Here is a 20,660-nt window from a genome sequence, read left to right as displayed (position 1 = left end):
GCGCTAATTGATGGCTGGTTTCCAAAACAGTCAGGATGTGGAAATAGGACTCAGAACAATATCACCAGAAAAGTCTGTGACGCCTCCTCAGGAAACCAATCGGTGCTTATTGAGATGTCGAGTGAGACACGAGGAAGTATAAACAAATCAAGCCTTTGACCTTTTCTTATCACGACTGACACCCCGGACTTCCTACTCTGATGTTTTTCTCTGAACGTCTTCCTGCTTCATTCCTCAGATTCACAAACACGCCGTTATGTCTCTCTCGGGGGTCTGCGAGGGAATGCACATCGCCCAATCAGATCGCCTCTACTGGCGCCGGACTGACCGGGTCACCTTGAGCTCACTTTTCAGAGCTGCCACTCCTCCGAGACAAACTATTGAACATCTCTTGTAAAGGAGGCAACAAAAGGTTAAGAAACACGACAAAAAGCAGAGTCGTCATCCATCATCCCGCCGCAATCGGTCGGGCTTAAGTCTGGACCCGGTGCCTCTTAATGGCATTACAGAGATTTTGACACGTTTGAACCCATCACCGACAAACAGTGAGCACCTGTGTGAACTATGCACCGACGTTTTAAGAGTAATTTGACCTCTAAAGTCAATTAATAAAAAACAACAACTGAATTCTTAAATCATAGTTGGATGTTCTGACGTTCTTAATATCATTAATTATCTAGCTGGTTTAACCAAAAAAGCAACACTAATACACATCCAGATCCATTGATTGATATTTTTAGTTGTTTTTTTTATATTGGTAAAACAAACAACATGCAAAGTGTTAATAAATGAGCTTTAGAGCTTCCCATATATCCAATTGTTTAGCTTTGTACAGATCCAGCCTCCCAGTTTCTGCCTGTTGCCAGTTTTTATAATTGATTGCCTTTTTAAGATTATATTTTGGCTTAATATTCCAGTCAGTGAAGACAGAGAGAGACTGGGGCTCCCTGGGGGAGATATAGAGGTATAGAGGTAGAAAAAGTGTGTGGAAACATACAATACACTTTGCAAATGGTGGGGTTTTTTTCTACTCTGAATCACGACCAATTCTTAGTCAGTCAGTATGTTGTCGAAACGCCAACACTGTCATTCTCCCACCTCTGGGGATGCTGATCTTGAAGTCCAGGTCCCTCTCCTCCAGGTGGTACAAGGCGACCTCCTGCAACCTGGCTCGCTCCAACTCCGACAGATTCTGGATGGGAACCGGCTGCAACCGCACGCTCTGCCCCAACATGGTCGCCCACGTGTGATCCTCCTGCCGAGAGGAGAGAGGTTCGCCATGACTGGGAGTTTTTACAAGGGACCGAAGACATGACATCACGGGCCATTAGTCACAATCACCACTTCTTCTTTTATCTGGAGACTTCAAAAAGCAAAACACGAAATGGAAACCTCTTCTGCCTGCAATCAGGGGATTATTATCAACCAACCATCAAGTCCTTAGAGGGGAAAAAAAACAACAGAAATTATTGAGGGGGGAAAAAAAATTGAAAATTCAGTGACTTACAGCAGAAAAAAGCAAGCTGCAAACTTTGTTTCTACTTTTAAAAATGGTCAGATATTGTGTTCAATGTATTATTATTCCTCTCATTGTCTGTTTTCTGAATCATTTTACTCCTTTGTTTATTTTTATCGCACCCATTCTTTGCACTCTTTTGTCTGGTGACCTTGAGATTTCTGCACACTGAAGGCCAACTTCAGCACCGCCCTTTAGACACAACAAGTCTAACACTTGAAAGCACTCGTCATAGCAGTCAACTCAGCTTGCTGTGGGATGTCTTTTGTGGCTCTGGAGGAGCTTTCCAATCTCCTGCTTTGCACATCATCTTGACCGACTGCTAGTCAACCGGATGAAGTTAAATACACAAGTGCACTCATCTAAGCACATTTTATTTGACTTTCTGGTGTGTCTGCAGGAATTGTAAGTCGTTTTCCAGGAAAGGAGGTATCCCACCATCTCCCTCATCAATCCTGAATCCAGATTTCTGCAGCTCAGTTGAAGATAAGCGCCTGCTTCTGGAGCTTAAGTCAGCAGAGTTCAGGTTTAGCGGCATCAAGTATAATTTTTAAAATATTTGTTATTATTCTCTTCAAAATCTTGCAGCTTTGGACGTGAAATATTAAACTGCTGACGTCTCTGTGAGGCAGTGAAGCTTCTTCCTACTTTATAATCTCACACATGAAAGGAAAAACACACACACACACACACACACACACACACACACACACACACACTTTACACTCTCATGCTCACCTGTTTACTTCAAGGCTGTTATGAAATCCATTCATCACTGACAAGTAAACGGACCTATTGTTAAGATGATGGAGGGAAAGAGCGAGGCGGAATAACAGAGTGGGGGGGGGGGTTAAAGACAGCGTGTTTGATGGAGGGATGCAGCGGCCGCAGGTTAACAAGAAGCAGACAAACACACTTCAGATCTGACATCCGTGCTTCACGACCCGTTCGACCTATCCGGCAGATACGTGTTCATGATATACGCGTGTTGTGTGACTGTGCGGAGATCCGTCCAGAGGTCACGAACAAAAGCACAGGAATCAATCGGCTGCTAAATCCACACGACCACAGAAACTCATGTTGACTTCTTGCAGTCTCATGATGCTGTCGTCGGCCAGTGATGCATTTGTTCTGGTTTGTTAACGCTGTTTACTACGTCTTGGGTATGTTTTCATGGCTCTTGCGTAAAAATAGACATGCGACAACGAATAAACACTGAAATATGGGATCATTTCACATCGCTGCGCCTCAAATAGTTGTGGTGTGCAGTTAAATGAAAGCACATGGAGAGTTGAGAGGGGCCACCACTCACAGACGTCAGAAACAAAGATGAGGAGCCCCGGGTACATACTGAATGGGTCGAAAGCCGTGAAGAGTTCAAAGGTTTTAATCCTGAATTATGACATTGTATTTTACAAATTCATCCGGTGTCACTTCAATCTATTCAATAATTGTTGAGAAAATCTCACTTAAAATAAATAATGGAGGAGGTTTCTTCCTGTTAAAAGATAGTTTTATATCATTTATAAATCCAAATCTCATAAACCCGACTTTTAAATGTGTGAAACAAAGATTGTTCTATTTTTTTTTTTTTTTTTTTTTTAAAGTTCCAATCCTACTTTGAAACGAATGGATGAAAGAACCTCATCGAAACGAGACGATTCATCTTTTATAATCATCACTATTGTAAACAACCAGCCTATAAAGCCTTGAGAAACATCGTGGCTGAGTTAGCCATAACCTTTCATAGTTATTTTTATGACTACGTTGCTGCGTGGATGTGGATGTATGAAATGCGTGCGACTGTATATCATGTCGGTAACTTCGCTCACAGCACAGCGGGATCGGAGAAAATAACTTTGACCTTAAACGCAACCAGACAAAAACATTTGAGGTGAAACTGGATTGAAAGTCTCCCACAGAGGTCATCGAGGCCTCGTCCACGTTTTTCTAAAAAGGCTGATGTGCATCGTCTCAAAGCGACGCGGTTCAGTGGAAAACAATACGATGGGAAAGTTGGTTTGCTTTTGGGAAATGTCGACAGTTAGACTTGACATTCAGATCGGTCTGTAAACCTTTACATTAAGTTGTGGTGTATTTTCTCCCATACAGTAACTGATGTTCTCAGTTTACTGCAGCTTCATGTGCTGTGAGAGTACAAACTCCACTACGTAGTAGTAAAGAAAAACTGGACATGTGACACGTCAACAGAAAATAAACAAGAAAGAACACAAATGATAACAGCATTTAGTTCAAGTGTTGATTGGTTCCTCAACAACTTCAACTCCAAATCATAAAAAAGAAAACGTTACACAACCTCAACCAACCAAATATTCCCGTTGACCTGCCGCGACCCAACAGCCCGAACAGCCGCAACCGATCATCAACCGAAAAGTGAGTCATATCCAGTGATGCCTGTGACCAGTGTTTTCCACGTAAGAATATTCAATTGATATGCCGTGATCATAAAACGAGTGTTGGGTCACCATGTCGATACGATGGGTTTGCTTTACTAACATGTGGCTAATGTGCCGTGTCCAGGGATGTTTGGATCCTTTGTTCTGTTTGCTTTTGTGGGGAAAACTTTTCAGAAATGTAAAATAAAATTGGGAAACACCACAACTCTTCTTCAAGACTGTAACCACACTGAAATCCGACTGGTCTCAATATCTTTTGATTTCCATTTTTGACAAAAGAAAAAGACAAGTTCTCTGAACTGTAGGGTCGATCTCACCGTGAGTGAAGAGTAGATTCAACAGACTGCACTGCCTCTGCAGGTTTTATGTGAGCTGTTTGCCAATGCCAGGAACTAAATGAGACAATTCAAGCCAGAAGGAGAGAAAAACCACACAGGGAGACGGAGGAAAGGCGCACAATGACCCCAAACTACACTTCACTGAAACTCCAGATGAACACACAAAAAAAACATGCGACCTTTGATTCTGGTGGCTGATCAGAATCTTTAGCATTTCTTAAATCGTTGTACAACCCAACTAATGTTGGAAGAAATCTGCAGATCAAACAGGACGGAGGTAATAAGGAGGCAATCAAGGACGTAAAGCACGTGCTTAAACTGGTTGCATTTTTCTATTTGCTTTAAAAATAAAATTTAAAAAAAGCCAAGTACCTCTTGACTGATGAGGTGATGAAGTAAAAGAAACATGGTCTGATAGCTACCAGATGCTTTTCACTCACGTTGTACCTCACTCAATCTCGTGTTGCTTTAAAACGTCTCCCTCTGTTTCTACCTCTCCTCGTGCCTCCGTGTGATTGGCTGCATCCGTCTCTCCCGCAGCTGCAGCTCGTCATTAACCTTTCGTTAACCGATACGGCGTCTGAACTGAAATCTGGTTATTATGTTGGATAATGAACGCAAACGTGATTATGTTGATAATAAGTCACAGCTTATGCAAGTATGCAGCTCTTGTGCACACTTTTAAAGTTACAGGCCAAACGGGGTAAAACAGGGGGTTTTAACTGAAACACTAAAAAGCATCAATTTCAATTAGTTTGAAGTCATTTGATCAACAGCAGCTTCTCTTTGGGTGGAATGCACCAATAAAGAAAAAAATAAACTCAAATCTGTTGCTAGACTTTTTATTACTCATCCTGCTGGAACATTTCCACACAGGGAGGCGAGCCCTGCCATTAAAATGGCTCAATACCCACAAAAGAACCAATCGATCCAAATCTTCACCAACACGCATCTTTTTCAGCATTTAGGATGATTAACTCGGGTTGTTGTTGTTGCTTCTTGGATTTAGAGAACCGTAACACACAGATAGCAGAAAAGGAGACAATATATGTCGACTGAAATAATCGACCAATAGCAACATTTACACCCACATTCTGCAGCCAATCAGAGGGCAGCTATCAAGACTAGAGTAGATATGGTTATATTAGCTGAGCACAGTATTCATAACTTGTTAAATTGTATTTTTAAAGATCCACGTAATGTTTTTCCATATTTTCTGGTGATTTTGAAGACGCACAACTTACACAATTTAATATCAGATTTCTATAGTTCCACCCTATAAAGTAAAGTAGTTAATGCTGCTGACATGCATCAAAAGTTCTCAATTTCTAAAACATCCTGGACATTTTGTTTCCTTCAGGAGGACTTGTCTTCGCTGCCCTAATGGCTTTGCTGCTCCATCAGTGAGGGACAATGATTTCACTGTGGGCTCTCTGTGAACTCTACAAGCTACAAATAACCCACTAATGCACAAAGTGTGTCCGTCTCGTGTCCTCAGCTTTATATTTCTTTGCCCCCCCTCAGTACTTGACCTGTTGTGTGCACTTTTATGAAATAGTAGCACAGAGTGGAAGTGAATGAAGTGGCATTAAGAGTTGTTGTTTTTTATCATCCCTAAAAATACAAGCAGGTTTTTTCAGCCTTTTACACAATGAATAATGTAAAAAAAAAGTCACTCGATTCTTGCTGTGGTTCTCTGATACTTTCTAATGAAGGAAGATTATTTTCACATTATTCAGATACAACACTGACGGTTTTCCTTGAATTAATTAGCAGCGGCTCTCATTAGGATGTTCTCATGAACGCATCACAACCAAACCCTCAGATGCATTAGTATGCAAAGGTACTTACTCATTCAGTGACAAGGAGGAACACACACACACACACACACACACACACACACACACACACACACACACACACACACACACACACACACACACACACACACGTACGTACGTAAACAGACAGGCAGCACTAATAGCCCCCTTGGCAGTGCTAAAGACTTGCAGCTCAGCCACAAAAACAGGTCGTACGTCGACACAGCAGCCCAATTGTGTCTTTCCTGACACACATACACACACTTATTTCCGGGAGGTTTAACCGTAATCTTTATCTTAAACTTAAAGTCATTAAATGATTTAGGAGATATTTATAATATGGGGAAGTCGAGGTCCAACAATGCGTCAGTGTGAACAGGTTAATGTCCACACAACTTGACACACACACACACACACACACACACACACACACACACACACACACACACACACACACACACACACACACACACACACACACACACAGCAGCCTGGGATTCAAAGTTAAATCATGAATACTAATAGACATGGATTAACAGGAATACTGACTGTTTTAAGAAGGAAAGGAAGAAAACGTGACCAAAATTTAAACTTTCATTCAAATGTTTTGCTTGTTTTACCTCAAAATACAAATTATCCTCATCTGGAGTCACATTTTTCTGTATTTTTAGCAAGATGTGAGATTGTTTCAAGATTGTTCTTATATTTTTTGGAAGTTTGACCTAATTCATGGAGATTAATTAAGTTATCCTGTTTACCACGTTAAAGGCCGGTGTTTACAAAGTGATGCACCTGCCCAGGTTTAGCTTCAACTGCTCAAAACATGCTTTGGAGACGTTAAAAGTTTTTACGTTAGGCTAGAGATACGACTTTTTGGGGGAAATATTGTACAGATTTTAAGCCCTTCAAATGTCTTACAACTTGAGCTTTTCTCTTCGGTGTTGTTTTGTAATGTAAATATAAGGTTTTGACTGAAAAAGAGCCAGTTGAGGTTTTAAATTCAGAGAATAACATGCAAAAAAAAAAATCCCCGAGCAGAAACCCTCATCAAGTCTTTGGCAGGTAACTAAAGGATGTGAGAACGACAATTACACAGCAGACTGATAAGGTCTGAGATGGCAAAAAGTGCACTTGACACACACACACAAAGACACACAATGACACACACACACACACACACACACACACACACACACACACACACACACACACTCTCTGTACCTTGTTCTGGCCGTCACTTTCTCTGAATTAAAATTCCCTGCAGCTCTCTGAACCTGCGTTATCCAGACTTCAGTGAGACACACGAATGCATCTCAGCTCTGAGCTGAATGAGACTGACTACCAGGCAGTTCAAGTAGAAAGTGGGCGAGTGAGTTAGAGACAGTGTGTAAGAGAGAGAGAGAGAGAGAGAGGGAGAGAGAGAGAGAGAGAGAGAGAGAGAGAGAGAGAGAGAGAATTGAGAAGTGAGTTAGATTAAGAGGAGGAGGAGGAGGAGGAGCGGCAGCACATACTGACTCAACATCCAAGAGCTGGGAACATAAACACAAGAGAGAGTCAAGAGAGAAAGGAGGGAGGTAGGGATGGAGGGGGAGTCTAATAGAGGGAGGAAGACGAGGAAGCAGAGAGCAAGAGTAGGAAGTAAGGAAGTGGGAGAGAGGAAGAGGAAGAAGGGATGGAGTCAGGGAGGGAAGAAAGGACACAGGAGATAGGAAGAAAGAAAGGGAGCCTGAAAGGAAACAAGTAGGAAAAGAGAGAAAGTATAAGGAAGGAAGACAGTTAAGGAGGGAGAGAATGAGGTATGAGAGGGAAAGAGAAGGAAAGAAGGAGGCAGAAAAGGAGGTAACAAGAGAGAAGAGAAAAAGAACCAACGAGGGGAGTAAAAGGGAGAGAAGGGAAAAAAGGGGGAAGCAGGGGCAAGAAAGGAGAAGGAGGTATGTGAAGGAAAAGGAGATAAAGACAGAAGGAGGGAAGGAAACAATGAGACAGAAGGGAGGAAAAGTGGAAAAAGGAGGGACGGTTGTAAAAAAAAAAAAGGTAAGAAGAGAAGGAGGAAGGAAGTAAATGAGAGGAAAGGAAGGAGGGAGGGAGGGGAGAGAAAGAGAGAGAGAGACAGAGAGAGAGAGAGAGAGAAGAGGATTAAAACGAAAGGATAAAAGCTCTATAAAAAGGACGGATGGGAGAGTGACGCCGAGAGGGAGAGGGATAGAAAACAGATGAGGTGGAGAGGAAAGGCAGCAAGCAAGATGCATCATGAGGAAAAATAATTTTACAAAAGAATAAATCTACAGAAGTGAGAGTTGATCGACTATTGGGATCTTTGTTGCTTTTAAAGCTGCCTGACTGGATTTCTCTTTTTTCTAAGCATCTTTTCTCAAAACCATGAAGATAAGATAAAAAAGACAGAGAATTATACGATAAAACACCTTTTAAACCCACGAAACATCTATTTTCCAAGTTCTGACATACTTGAGTTAAAATAACAGCGTCCAAATCACTTTCACGACGAGTGTCCTCCTTTCACCAAACACACAAACATCAAGCAGTGGATAAAAATAAAGATTTTATGTGCAACTTTAATATTAATTGATGACGATGACAATTGATTGAAGATTCTGTGATCAAAATATGAGCATCGATCGGACAAATTAATATTCAACGTATGAAGGGCAACATTACGACACGACGTACTTTATTATTAATCAATGTAATAATTTGGAAAAATGACTTTTGATTAATCCGTCTAAAGTTAGGAAGGTGCATGTTTGCCGCTACTTCATATCAATCGATTCAGATTCTCTCTTACAGCTGTGCCGAGGCCCGTCTGTGTGTGTGTGTGTGTGTGTGTGTGTGTGTGTGTGTGTGTGTGTGTGTGTCTGTGTGTGTGTGTGTGTGTGTGTGTGTGTGTGTGTGTGTCTGTCTATTGAGGTAAACGAATTAAAACCCTACGATATTGCATATCACATAAGTCACTGAACCTTTCTGCATCAGTTTAAATTTGATTAAATTCACAACATGCTCTAAGAGGATTCAACTTTTCCGTTTGCTGTCAGCATTCTTCTCTTTTCCCAATGAATGCGAGGAAATTGTCTAAAAATAAAAAAAAAATAAAGCTTTAAAAACATTGTAAAAAACCAACATGAACATCAGGCTCCAGTTCGGGAACATTGCATAATGTAAAAAAAAAATTTGCTTATTACTGTAGAAACCATCTTGACCTTTGACCCCCGGCCTATCCTTTTCCATTGACATCTTACACCGGTCAGTTTATTCTCCGTCCCCTTCTTCCGGCTTCTCTCCATCAGCTTTGATCCCTCTCACTTCCTTCCTGTAACGCTGCCATACATTTCCGGGTTAAAGGTCACAGGTGACATCACACGGTTCAATGTCTCATGTCCTCTCTGTCTCTGTGCTGACTCCTACTGTCCGCTTCAAAACAGGATGGATGACGAACACACACACACACACACACACACACACACACACACACACACACACACACACACACACACAGCAACAGCAACATGTCCTTGTCAAGACACACGGTTGAACTTCTCTGACTACGTCGCCACCTGCAGTCCAAACGATGAACAACAGGGCGAATGAGCTTAAATAGATGAACAGAAAGACAACAAAACAATTGTTTTAGTTTTAGGAATTATACTTTTAGTCTAAAATATTACATTTTCATGAATGAAGGCGCAGCAATCTTGACTTAAAGTCTTTGATAATGATTTTTGTAGATAATACAACTTTTCAAAGACTTTCATAAACCTTAAGGAGTTTTTTTAATTTTCTATTTTAACTATATTTGTGTTTAATTGTATGCATTTTATCTGTTCTATATTTTGAAATGTTCCTGTATCTGAAATAACTGCATGTCATTTTCTTGCTGTAAAACTTTGACCTGCATTTCTTGTATATAAAGCTGTTACACAAATAAAGTTTATTATTATTGTCATTATTATAATCTGAGGTTTTGAAGGACTTTCTCCTGTCCTCTTTCAACAACCAATAAAAACAATACGCTGAAAGACGTTAAAAAGCCCCATAAAAACACTTAGTCATTTCATTCATTGCTATGAAACTGTGGATCTATGCAGCTTAATGTAGTAAAAACATAGACTTGAGCGAAAGTTGAAAGTGCAGTCAAGACTGCAAGAAGACGTCGTAAAAGGGGATTCAACTTTGATATTTGGAGAGAGGACAGAGTTCAATCGAGATTGTTTTGAAGTGGGCCAAAGTAGTCGGGAGGCAGAACAACTTCAGCTAATTACTCCCATCAAGTTACTGACGTAGGCTACATTCACTGGAGTATACGTAATTACTTACACACACACACACACACACACACACACACACACACACACACACACACACACACACATTTAAACTTGAGACGTCTGGAAGTGTGAACCAAACCGTTATTGTTACCCACACTCACAGATAAAGTCGGACTAAATATAGAAGCGAACCCACCCGGAGTGGTAGTTAGTTAATGAACCCTTCTTGGATATAAAGTGACGGTTGCGGAAAGCTTTTCTGCTGCGTGACCGAACATCTGGCCGAGAACCGCACGCAACATGAATCACAAAATAACGCCGAGCACTGAAGAGCCAGAAGTTCAGAACTTGGAAAAGTGTTGATTTTTTTCAAATTAATTTCACATTTCACACTATGATTATTTATTTAGGCAATAAATTAAAAAAAAAAAAAAATCCTGGGATATCATTTCATGGCTTGCAGCAGTCAGCTCCCAGTATCTGATTGCCTGTAATTCATCTGACAGTTAGTTAGAAAAGCGCCCTATAAATGTTCTTTCCCCCTCTGACGGACGTGGATTGGTCGCAGAGCACCTCTTTATCAGCAGAAAGTCGGGAGCATAAAGAGGTTATGAGATAAGGAGTTATTGGCTTATAAACTACGATAAGATAGTGAAAGTCAATGTGACTGCACAACAAGAAAAGGACGGAGCGCCGCGGAGATTCCTGACAAAAACAATGACAGCATAGTTACTGCTGGTCTGTTAAGACAAGATAATTGTCTCTAGCCTAGCTAGTTTAACTGTTTTGTTTGCTTGTTTGTTTGTTTTCCATTATGAGCTTTAGCTAATTCTCAATTGGTTAAGTGGATAACAAATTACCAAAATGTTGACCGAATTTCATATTTTAAGAAATCCCATCTCCATTAGTGGTTTTATCTTTTCCCCGTTAAAGGGGAACAGACATTTGTTTTTTTAAATGGTAAAGCATTTTAAAAAAAAAATCATAGTAATCCAATATTTTCTAATAGAAAATGTTAGAAGTCATTAGCTGAATAAATTAAACCTGTTTTTTGTTTTAAGTGCAATAAAAGAATTGGAAGTGTTTTCGGTTTTGACCAAATTGTCATTGAATTCTGTACACGCTTGATTGCCCAGAGACCCTTTCTTCTTCTTCTTCTACCATCCAGTATCATTGGATCCCTCGAACCAAAACATCCCCATGTTACACGTACCAAATGCCTTTCCGTGGCTGTTTGGTGTCTGCTGGTTTGCACAGAGGATTTGGAGAAAGTAGAAAGAGGAAATGCCAGCACCGACGGAGGAAACCAGATTCCAGTGAGGACATTGATAACAAGTCTTTTTCTCTCTCTTCTCCAAACAGGACATTCACATCCACACCCATCATCACGACCATCAACATCTGACAGCTTCCAATAAACATCCAAACTTCTCCTCGGTTTGTTGTTGCGGCGGCGAGTACGCAGCGGGGACTCAATGACTTCCTGACGAAACAGGAAATTGTACTGCAGTTTAGTCTGCGATGACATTAGCCTCCTCTATCAGATGATCCTGTTACAGCTTGAAGGTTTTACTTTGCAGCGTAAATGTCAACTTACGTCCGCACTCGCTGCTGAACATTTAGCAACTAACAAACCAGATAGGAGTTGGTGGAGACCAGAAACAGAGCTGAAAGCAGAGTGAACGTTCGGCTTATTTTTGCCATATTAACATTCTAAACTGATCATATGTTCATGTTTTGTTTACAAGTTGTTTTGGTGCCCCCGGCTGGCCAAAACGACAATTAATGTTCGGTAGGTTTATCCACAAGATCAGGGTTTAGATTTTTAAAAATAAATAAAGATAAGGCCGACAGGGAGTAGTAAAGAGGAAACAGAGATAGTCACACAGCCATAAGAGATTTCTTGTCATTTACAGATAAACCCATTTCATATTCAGCATTTTGGCCATGCAGTTGAGCTTTTCTATGGATGAAAGTCTCATGCAAACACAAAACACATACAGATGTTTTATCTGTATGTCAGAGCGAATAAAAATCCAGACATGATGCACTCCAATTTACATGCTGTGTTTTATTGAGATGAATTTATCTGCAAGAACATTTATTTAGGAGGCTACATATTTTTGTTATAAAACAAAGACTCTCTGAACGGGATTAAATTCACTCAACACCATAACCGGCTCTCTTTCTATCTGGGAGAACAACACGAGGACGTTATTACTGAAGATATACTCTGATATATCCTTCTCTGAGCCTGATTCCCCAAAGTCAAAGATTTTCTCTTTCTTCTGTCGACTCGCACAGTTGATGTTTTTGGGATAAGGACCTCTGGGAAACAGGATAACTGCCTGTTTTTTTTTTTTTTTATTGTTGGTGGTAGAAAACAAGAAATATCTTTTATTATTTATAAATTTCTTTCTGTCGGACATTACTCACCATGTTTTGTCTTATTTCTTTAAATTTGAATCCTTTTCTTCAAATCTGATTGCTGGACGCATGTTTTGTCTCGCCTCAAAACGGTTACAGAAAAACTAAATGTATAGAACAGATTGCCATAGCTGTGCAGTTTAGAGGACAAACAAGTATTATGTAATGTAAAGAACCAGTCTGGTTTAAGCATCGAGTCCAAAACGCTGTCAGCAGACCAGCGTGGCTTGTTTGACATGAAACTAATCAGCGGCGGGCTCGTTTCTTCTCATATCATTTCAGGGTTGTTTCTTTTCACTCGCGGTGCTGAAGCCCCTCGGAGGACAGAGGAGACAGAGGAGACAGAGGAGACAGAGGAGACAGAAGAATCTGCATTTTTTTCTGGAGATGTGACGTAATCACCATCTGCTTTTGTGGCTGTGCGACATATGTTGGCTGTTGTGGAGATGCACTGTGGCATGAAAACGTACGATGATGCGCTTTATTTCTGTCACACAGCATTTACTCTCTGAAAGATCCTACGAGCCGTTTGTTTCTTTTACCTCTCTTCATCCAGGAAAGCTTTTCCTACTTGATTAATTTTTTTTAAACTGATAGAAACCAGAGCAGTGGAGAAAAGGCAGGAAAAAGCAGAGAAAAGTGGAGCCTATTCTGTATTTCTTTTTGCACATAAAAAGCCATCTAGTCATTGTTAAAACTAAAATCCATGATATTTCAATGCAAAGACTAAAATACTGTTACAAAAAGCTGTTATAAGAACACACAAGACACCTTAAAGCTTTCCCTTTTGGGCCAAATCTTTGAATCTTGCAATTCCCCAAGTCCATGGCTTCATGGGAAGAAAATATATAAAGAAGCTTCAACTTTTAAAACAGACAAAGGAGAGTCTACTGATTGTTTGAGATGCAGCTGTGTCTGACATAAAAACAAGGAATTCAGGAAGCTAACAAGACTTTAAACTCAAATTCCATTCGAATTATTGGACGAAAACACACGGTGAGAACTCACAGATCCGAGCACATAAAGTGGCAGATATAACTGTCATTTTTATCCTTCACGACTTACAACATGCATTAATTAATACACAAACACATGAAGGCCCATGCACACACTCGAATGCCCACTGCAGATAATCAGAAACAAGACACCAGTGAAAAAGAGAGGCGAAGGAAAAACTCAAATCCACTTCATTAAGCTAAAATTAAGCCCAATTCAAATCATACTGAGATATGACTTTCTTCTGTCTGATGGCTGGATTAGACACACAAAACCATAGTGGGTTTATGTAACAGTATTATATAAAAGCATAAAGTATAGTTTACTCATTAGTATTTTTAGCTCACTGAACATTTTGCTTCAAGTCCAGTTGTCGCTGCCCTCTGAAAGCGATCTGGGAAGCTGCGAACGACAGAAACATGTCTTCAACCCGGAGTCAGTGTCATCCAGAGACACAAAATCAGCCAAACCAAGAACATATGACGATAGCTATACTGTGTTTGGCTTTTTCTGAGATCTGGCTGCGGCTGCAAGCAAACGCAGCCGTTAAACAAGCAGGAGGTAAAAGCGTCTTCTGGAAACAGCAAAGTGAGTAAAACCAAAGACAACCAGTTGTGTTTGAAATGTTTCAGAGTAGCTTGGAAGTGAAGCTGCCAAGAAGTTGAAAACAATTCCTCTTTGAAGCAACACAATAAGGACCCAGAAAATACACCAATCAGTCCACCAGGGGAGGAATTGTCCACTGTAACAATCTTTTCCTAATCAAGTAGATTAGTACTACAAAGTGGTACAAAACATGACACCGACGCCGTGTATTACACGTTATGGAGTAATGCTGGGTTGCGCTTTTAAAAAAAAACTCTGGAAAAGTACGAGATCCCCTGTTTTATTCTACGTTGTGTCCTCGACAACAAAAACTTTAAAAGGATGTGTCACCGTGACAACTGCTCTGACCCGGCCCGCTCCGGACCCGACCATCCATCTTAGGATGAAAGCCGTGCTGGGATGTGGGCACCGTTCGGGGACGGGTGGGGATCCTCCACGGGGAATAGACAGGAAATGTGGAAAATGCCAACCGGGGCTTTCATGATGGAGCCCTGCTGTCTATGACATGATGCATCCTGTATCCTCCCTACTGACACCGTCATGTCATGCGATATCACCAACTAATTTGACTTAGAGCCTCCATATTGACTTCTCTATGATCCGATTTCAACGATCCTTTATCCCCTTTCTCCGAATAGATTCCTAAAAAGTTCCACTCATCCCCTCCTCATCTTTGACAAGTTGCCCGCTGCTTGTGTAACAACACTGAGTCCCATTAAGAAGCAGATTTTTGACCAGATAACATCGACTTGGAGAGACTGAGGCTGAGCAAATCTTCTTAAAACCAAGAAAACTGCTCACAGCCGAGTTGAGTGAGCTCAGGATGAGCAAGGATTTAAACACGTCGTCATATAGTGGGATCCAGTAATAACTGCCAAGTCTTCATCTCAGTCTTTCAAGAAACAGCAAAGAGAACATGTTTTAATTAGTTAGTGTCAAAGAAAAACAGGCCTTTAGAAAAAAAACTAAGGAGGACTGAAATTTTTTGTTCAACCTGAAAACACGTTTTTAACTCACAATGAAGACCCACCGCAATGATAATGCAGATTTAGAGGGATAAAATACACGGTATGGATGACGCCACAATTTGTCCAAAGTACACTGCACTGACTCAAATCAAACCCACACCTGGTCCACACTCGGTCCGGGTGCATCGACATCTGCCAACTTTGAGCTCAAACCGGTCCAAATCCACACCTCAGAAATGTTGCCAAATCTGGCAACCATAGTGTGCCAACACAATAAGTACATAATGCTGCATTAGCAGTTTGAGAAGATTTTCCAAATGTTTTGACATGCTGTCTTCAAGTGTTTCTGGGTCTACATTGACTCCAGCTGCCATCTGCCACATTCGTAGTCTTGAAATATTGATTTTTCAGTGGAATTTTCCTGTCATTTTATAGCTCATTTACAAGAGCAACCCAAAACAATAATAATATAAAAAAGAAACTCCCCTCAGCAGCTTTGCTTAACCAGCTGCAGGTATAGAGTCGGCCTTTCTGCGGCATTACAACTCTCCTGGAGAAGCTCGTGACTCAAAGTCATCAAACTACTGTCAACACTCTCTGGGAGTCGGAGACGGCCCGCCGTGTGAGTCGAGGTGCCGAGCGATCCTCCAGCCACGAAAGTCAGTAAATCAGCCAGATGCTGGCGTTTGCAGTCGACCGGCAGGAGATCCATCATGAAATGTGAACGCAGACGTGCACATACGTGAGGACGGACGCAGGTGGACGGACGAAGAAGACCGAGGGGCCACCCGCAGACACCAAGAGTCACCGTTACAGCTTGAAGGTCGATACGAAACGAAGCACACTTCAGGTAAAGATACAGAAAAGACAAGAAAAAAAGATGGAAAGAGTCTCGTCCTCGTTTCCACTTGTTTTTCTTTCCTTTCAGATTCATGTGGAGACGAAACACTCCGACGGTTAAGAAGTGGGAATCCTGTGGTTTTCCTGTCGTAACTCAACCCAGGTCTTCCCGGGACAGCATTAAGCTATTCACTCCCTCACACACACACACACACACACACACACACACACACACACTCACACTCACACTCACACACACACACACACACACACACACTCACACTCACACTCACACACACACACGTGGTTTTATTGCCCGGTTCTAACTGAGCAACTGAGCAACGAACACATACGTGCACATGTTGCACAATGCAGATGTTATCCATGGTTTCCGGAGGGGAGAGTGATTAGCATTTCTTCAGCTACTGATTAACAGCTCTGCTTGGTGGAAACATTCTCGCAACTTAAACTCTTTGTTTTATCGTCAGTTCAATCTATAACATCACAAATTTGCCTCGACAGGTTTCTCGGCTATCGTCAGATCCTTGATTCTGATTGCTTCTCCCCAACAAAAAAAGCGCCACCTGATCTGGAGAACAGGAGTTATTGATCAACCAATGTCGCGATTTATGGCTCTTTAACACTTCCTCACCCTTTTCTACGTATTAGCAGAAAACAAATGGCACAAACACTGAAGAAATCCAGTGAAAAATGATGGACTTATTTTCAGATGTACAGCCAGAAAGCTGAAAGAGTGTCTGTAGTTAACAGCACCATACGAACTTACTTGACTTTATATTACAAGACAGAGCTTGAATGGGAGTCTATGGAGCCGGAGGCTTTTTGGAGCCGACCTCTAGTAGCACTCAGTGGTAAGTTTTTCCTCAAGTGTAAAATGTCCTGCTCAGCTCGACAAAATGTGCCTAAAAAAACAACCATCCACACAGCAACACAAATGTGAAACAGTCACCACCAATTAAAGAACTTTCCAATGAGCCTGAACCAGCGAAGTGTTTACGTAACGCTGTGCAAGAGGACAGATTTCACAATGAAAAGCATCATAAACCAGATTATGAACATCAGCGAAGACTGAAACCTGCAGCGGGAAGTGACAGCGTCTCTGGTTACTTAAATCCGAGCACGGCCGATGAGCGATTACAGACGGTTTGAGAGGACACCCTGAAGGCACACACACACACACACACACACACACACACACACACACACACACACACACACACACACAAACACACACACACACACACACACACACACTGATTAAAATAAAAGGTTAAAACACACGGGCTGTTGTTTTTTATTGAGCTCCATAAAATTATGTCGACACTCAAACACAGTATAAAACAGAGTAAACACGAGAACCGAAGTAACAGCAGAAAAAAAAAAAAAAAAAAAAAAAACATGTACGCAGCCGCTTGTTTTTCATATCCAACAGAAATCCTTTTATTTAATCTTTATATCATAAAACGATTTCTGTCAGCAAACCCACAGAGACGCCTAAAACACATCAGGACCACCGTCATTGCATGAGTCAGTATGACGATGAAACGGGTTCATTCCGGATTAAATTAAGAGTCAAATCTGACATCTCACACACACACACACACACACACATACACACACACACACACACACACACACACACACACACACACACAGAGTTAATCTGCAGCTCTTTTTATCAGAATTCATGACGATGGAATAATGAATAATTGAGATCCTTTCATCATGTCGTCCTTTTTCTGGATTAATTTCTTTTTATATTCTTGTGATGTAAGCTTTGATCTGCTTGTCATTCTATTGGCTTTAATCAACCAAAAATCCCATGAGTCTTTGCAGAGGACACGCTGTCACTTTACAGGATTGACTGCTGCCAGAAAACTCAAGTTTTGTGTATTAATGTGTATTAATCAACAGCTGGAAATATTCCCTCAACAAATACAAACCTTAACGTAGTAACGTTTGTTAAAAACTGTGATGGCCAGCTGTTTCAGAATGTTACTGAGGCCTTTAGGGAAACAATAACTTTGTGGTGTTGATCTATTTTTTACATTTTTTTTTAAAGTGTTGGACTCTGTAGATGACAGAAACGTCTACTTGCTTGCATTATATAAAAAATATAGAATAAAACCAGATTTATCCTTTAATTTAGAGGTCCTATGGATGTAAAAAGTTGTTTTTTTGCAAAGGAAACCTGGGCAACATAAAACAGCTGCAGGTAAAACAACAGTTAAAAGGCAACAAAAATTTTTACAAAAGTCTTTCTTATTATAAACTCCCTCTGCAGACTTTTCCAACTATCTATAGCAGACAACATGAAAGCTTTCCAAACCACCATTTGAGGATTGCAGGGGCCAACAGAAAAACTGCAAAACTAAACCAGCAAGACACAACGACAACTCTGAAGCACGGCTCACAACGATGGTGTAAAACTTTATACTTTATAAAGTTTTACACCATTGTTGTGAGCCGTGCTTTCCAAATCCTCTGGAGGAAAGTCAAAAGTTCTTCTGTCAGACAAAGCTGAAATTGACTGAAGATATTACTGCAGATCAAAATAACGCTCAATATAAACAGTCCTACCATCATATCCACGTCAAAGGAGCTTAAATGTGTCGTTTTCCTGCTGGACTCTGGCTCTGTGTTGTGATACTGAATGCATGTGTATGAACCTGAGACGGGCTGAAGGCGACACCAGAGAGGAGCTTGCAGGTTGTGATGGGACCTGAAACCGATCCAGATTTCTGAACATATTTCATGCACAAGTCAAATAGCAGCCACACAGCACATAACTGAACCAAAAGCAAGTTAAACGCCATCAAGTGTGAAAACACGTGAAGCAAACAGGCATAAAAGAGCAAAGAACATCGTTTTCTTAAATTTTAACTGTTTCTTAACTTGTTTTTGTTTATCTTTTAATATTTTTCTGTTTACTTATTTAATTCTGCACTCTAATATGACATTTTCCCGCTTGTCTTGTTTATTTTAGTCATTTTATTGTTAACTATTTCACTGTTCAGCAACCTGTCGCTTTGTGCATTAGAAATAAAGCTGTTATAATTTCTAACGCGTCTGAACACACTGATGCTAAACGTCAGCTGATATTAGGGTTTTTGTTTTTGTCACCTAAACGAGCAGCACGTGCACATCATATCACCGGAGAAGGTTTCGTTAAAGAATGTATATAAATGTAAAGTGCTTACCAGAGTGACTGCTGCTCAGCCGAGGAGCCCAAACACCAAACCGAGATGTCTTTTCTCACGGTAACGAGAACCGGAAACGGTGAGATTAACGTAATTTTCACAACCTCCCCTCTTATCTCTGCATCTTTTCATCTCTTCCGAAAAACTGGGGGATAAAATCTCTCATCTTTTACACAGTAAATATTCAAAAGTATGCCTACACAGTTTTATTTCGTGGTGCGGTGGTGATAACAGTGGTTTCACTTTTGTTCTGGAAGCAGCTGCGTTCAGGTGAAGCTACCAGTAATATTGAAAACGATGCTGGTTGCTTGGGCGCACCTGATTGGCTGAAGCGACTTAAAGGGTCAATTCACCCAAATTACACTTTTTTTTTTCTTTTTTCTTTTTTTTTCTAAAACCTTGTTGTCTGGACATAAAGCGAGTTTAAAATTTTGAATTTAGGTAAAAAATCAGGACATTTAGAGGCTGTTTTGGGGTTTTTCATTATATCACATGATCCTCATCATCAGAATGCACGTTCGAGTGGGGTTTATTTAATCTGTTCTATTGAAATAGAAAGGCATTGGAACTGCATTGCTCACGAATGCACATTTTAATATTTATTTATTTATTGGAAATCATCTTGTCATTGTAATATAAAAAATATATATAATTGCACATTGCTGGTTTTTCTCATATCGTGCAGGCCTAAAGTTCAATAAGAATAAATGATACAGTAGTGAACAACAAAAACATCAGCATTCACACTCCGGGTCATTTTTCTTGTTAAGACAATCAACAAAAAAGGTTTTTTTATAACACCAACGAGTAAATAGTGAACAAAAAAAGTGAAAACCGAGTGAACCAAGCCCAGAAATCTCAGACAGACACCTCGAAAATCTGCACAAATTAAAGCAAAACTCACATTTTTCACAAAGAATCAATGATTATCTGTTTATTAAGACAACAGTTCACTTCACCGAGAAAAATCAAGCATCCTTCACCTTTAACGCTTTCACTTGACACTTGATTACAAACCGCCACCAGCACACACAAAAAAAAGCTCCTGCTTCCAGTGAAGAGGTCAAAGCCACAGTTGATAAAAAAAAAAAATAATAATAAAAAAAATGTGGCCGAGTCCCCAGATACTTTAATGGGATTTGGCCACGTCACGGAGCCAAATATGTGCCAGAGTCAGAGCCCCGAATCGAAAAGACGAGCACCAAATACGATTGAGCGGCGCGGGCTGCAC

At 40.6% G+C, this 20,660-nt stretch overlaps 1 protein-coding gene across 2 annotated transcripts in view; it reads right to left on the bottom strand.

Moving 5' to 3' along the window:
• arhgap36 (Rho GTPase activating protein 36) overlaps positions 1–20,660 on the bottom strand; it is a 43,475-nt gene that overhangs the window by 20,170 nt on the left and 2,645 nt on the right. The window contains exons 1-2 of one of the 2 annotated variants that reach the window (XM_069172194.1): positions 7,313–7,466; positions 1,099–1,255 (exon numbers count right to left, since the gene is read on the bottom strand). In XM_069172194.1, coding sequence (XP_069028295.1) covers positions 1,099–1,234 — 136 coding nt within the window. In that variant the 5' untranslated portion in view covers positions 1,235–1,255; positions 7,313–7,466. Of the gene's footprint in view, positions 1–1,098; positions 1,256–7,312; positions 7,467–20,660 lie in introns of those variants that run through there. The other variant, XM_069172193.1, reaches the window with a different exon arrangement.

The sequence above is a fragment of the Embiotoca jacksoni genome, unplaced genomic scaffold (genome assembly GCF_022577435.1).
Source record: "Embiotoca jacksoni isolate LCO1_2020_lvr unplaced genomic scaffold, fEmbJac1.0.p SCAF_51, whole genome shotgun sequence".
Lineage (NCBI taxonomy): Eukaryota > Metazoa > Chordata > Actinopteri > Embiotocidae > Embiotoca > Embiotoca jacksoni.
This window is presented reverse-complemented; position numbering and strand designations above follow the sequence as displayed.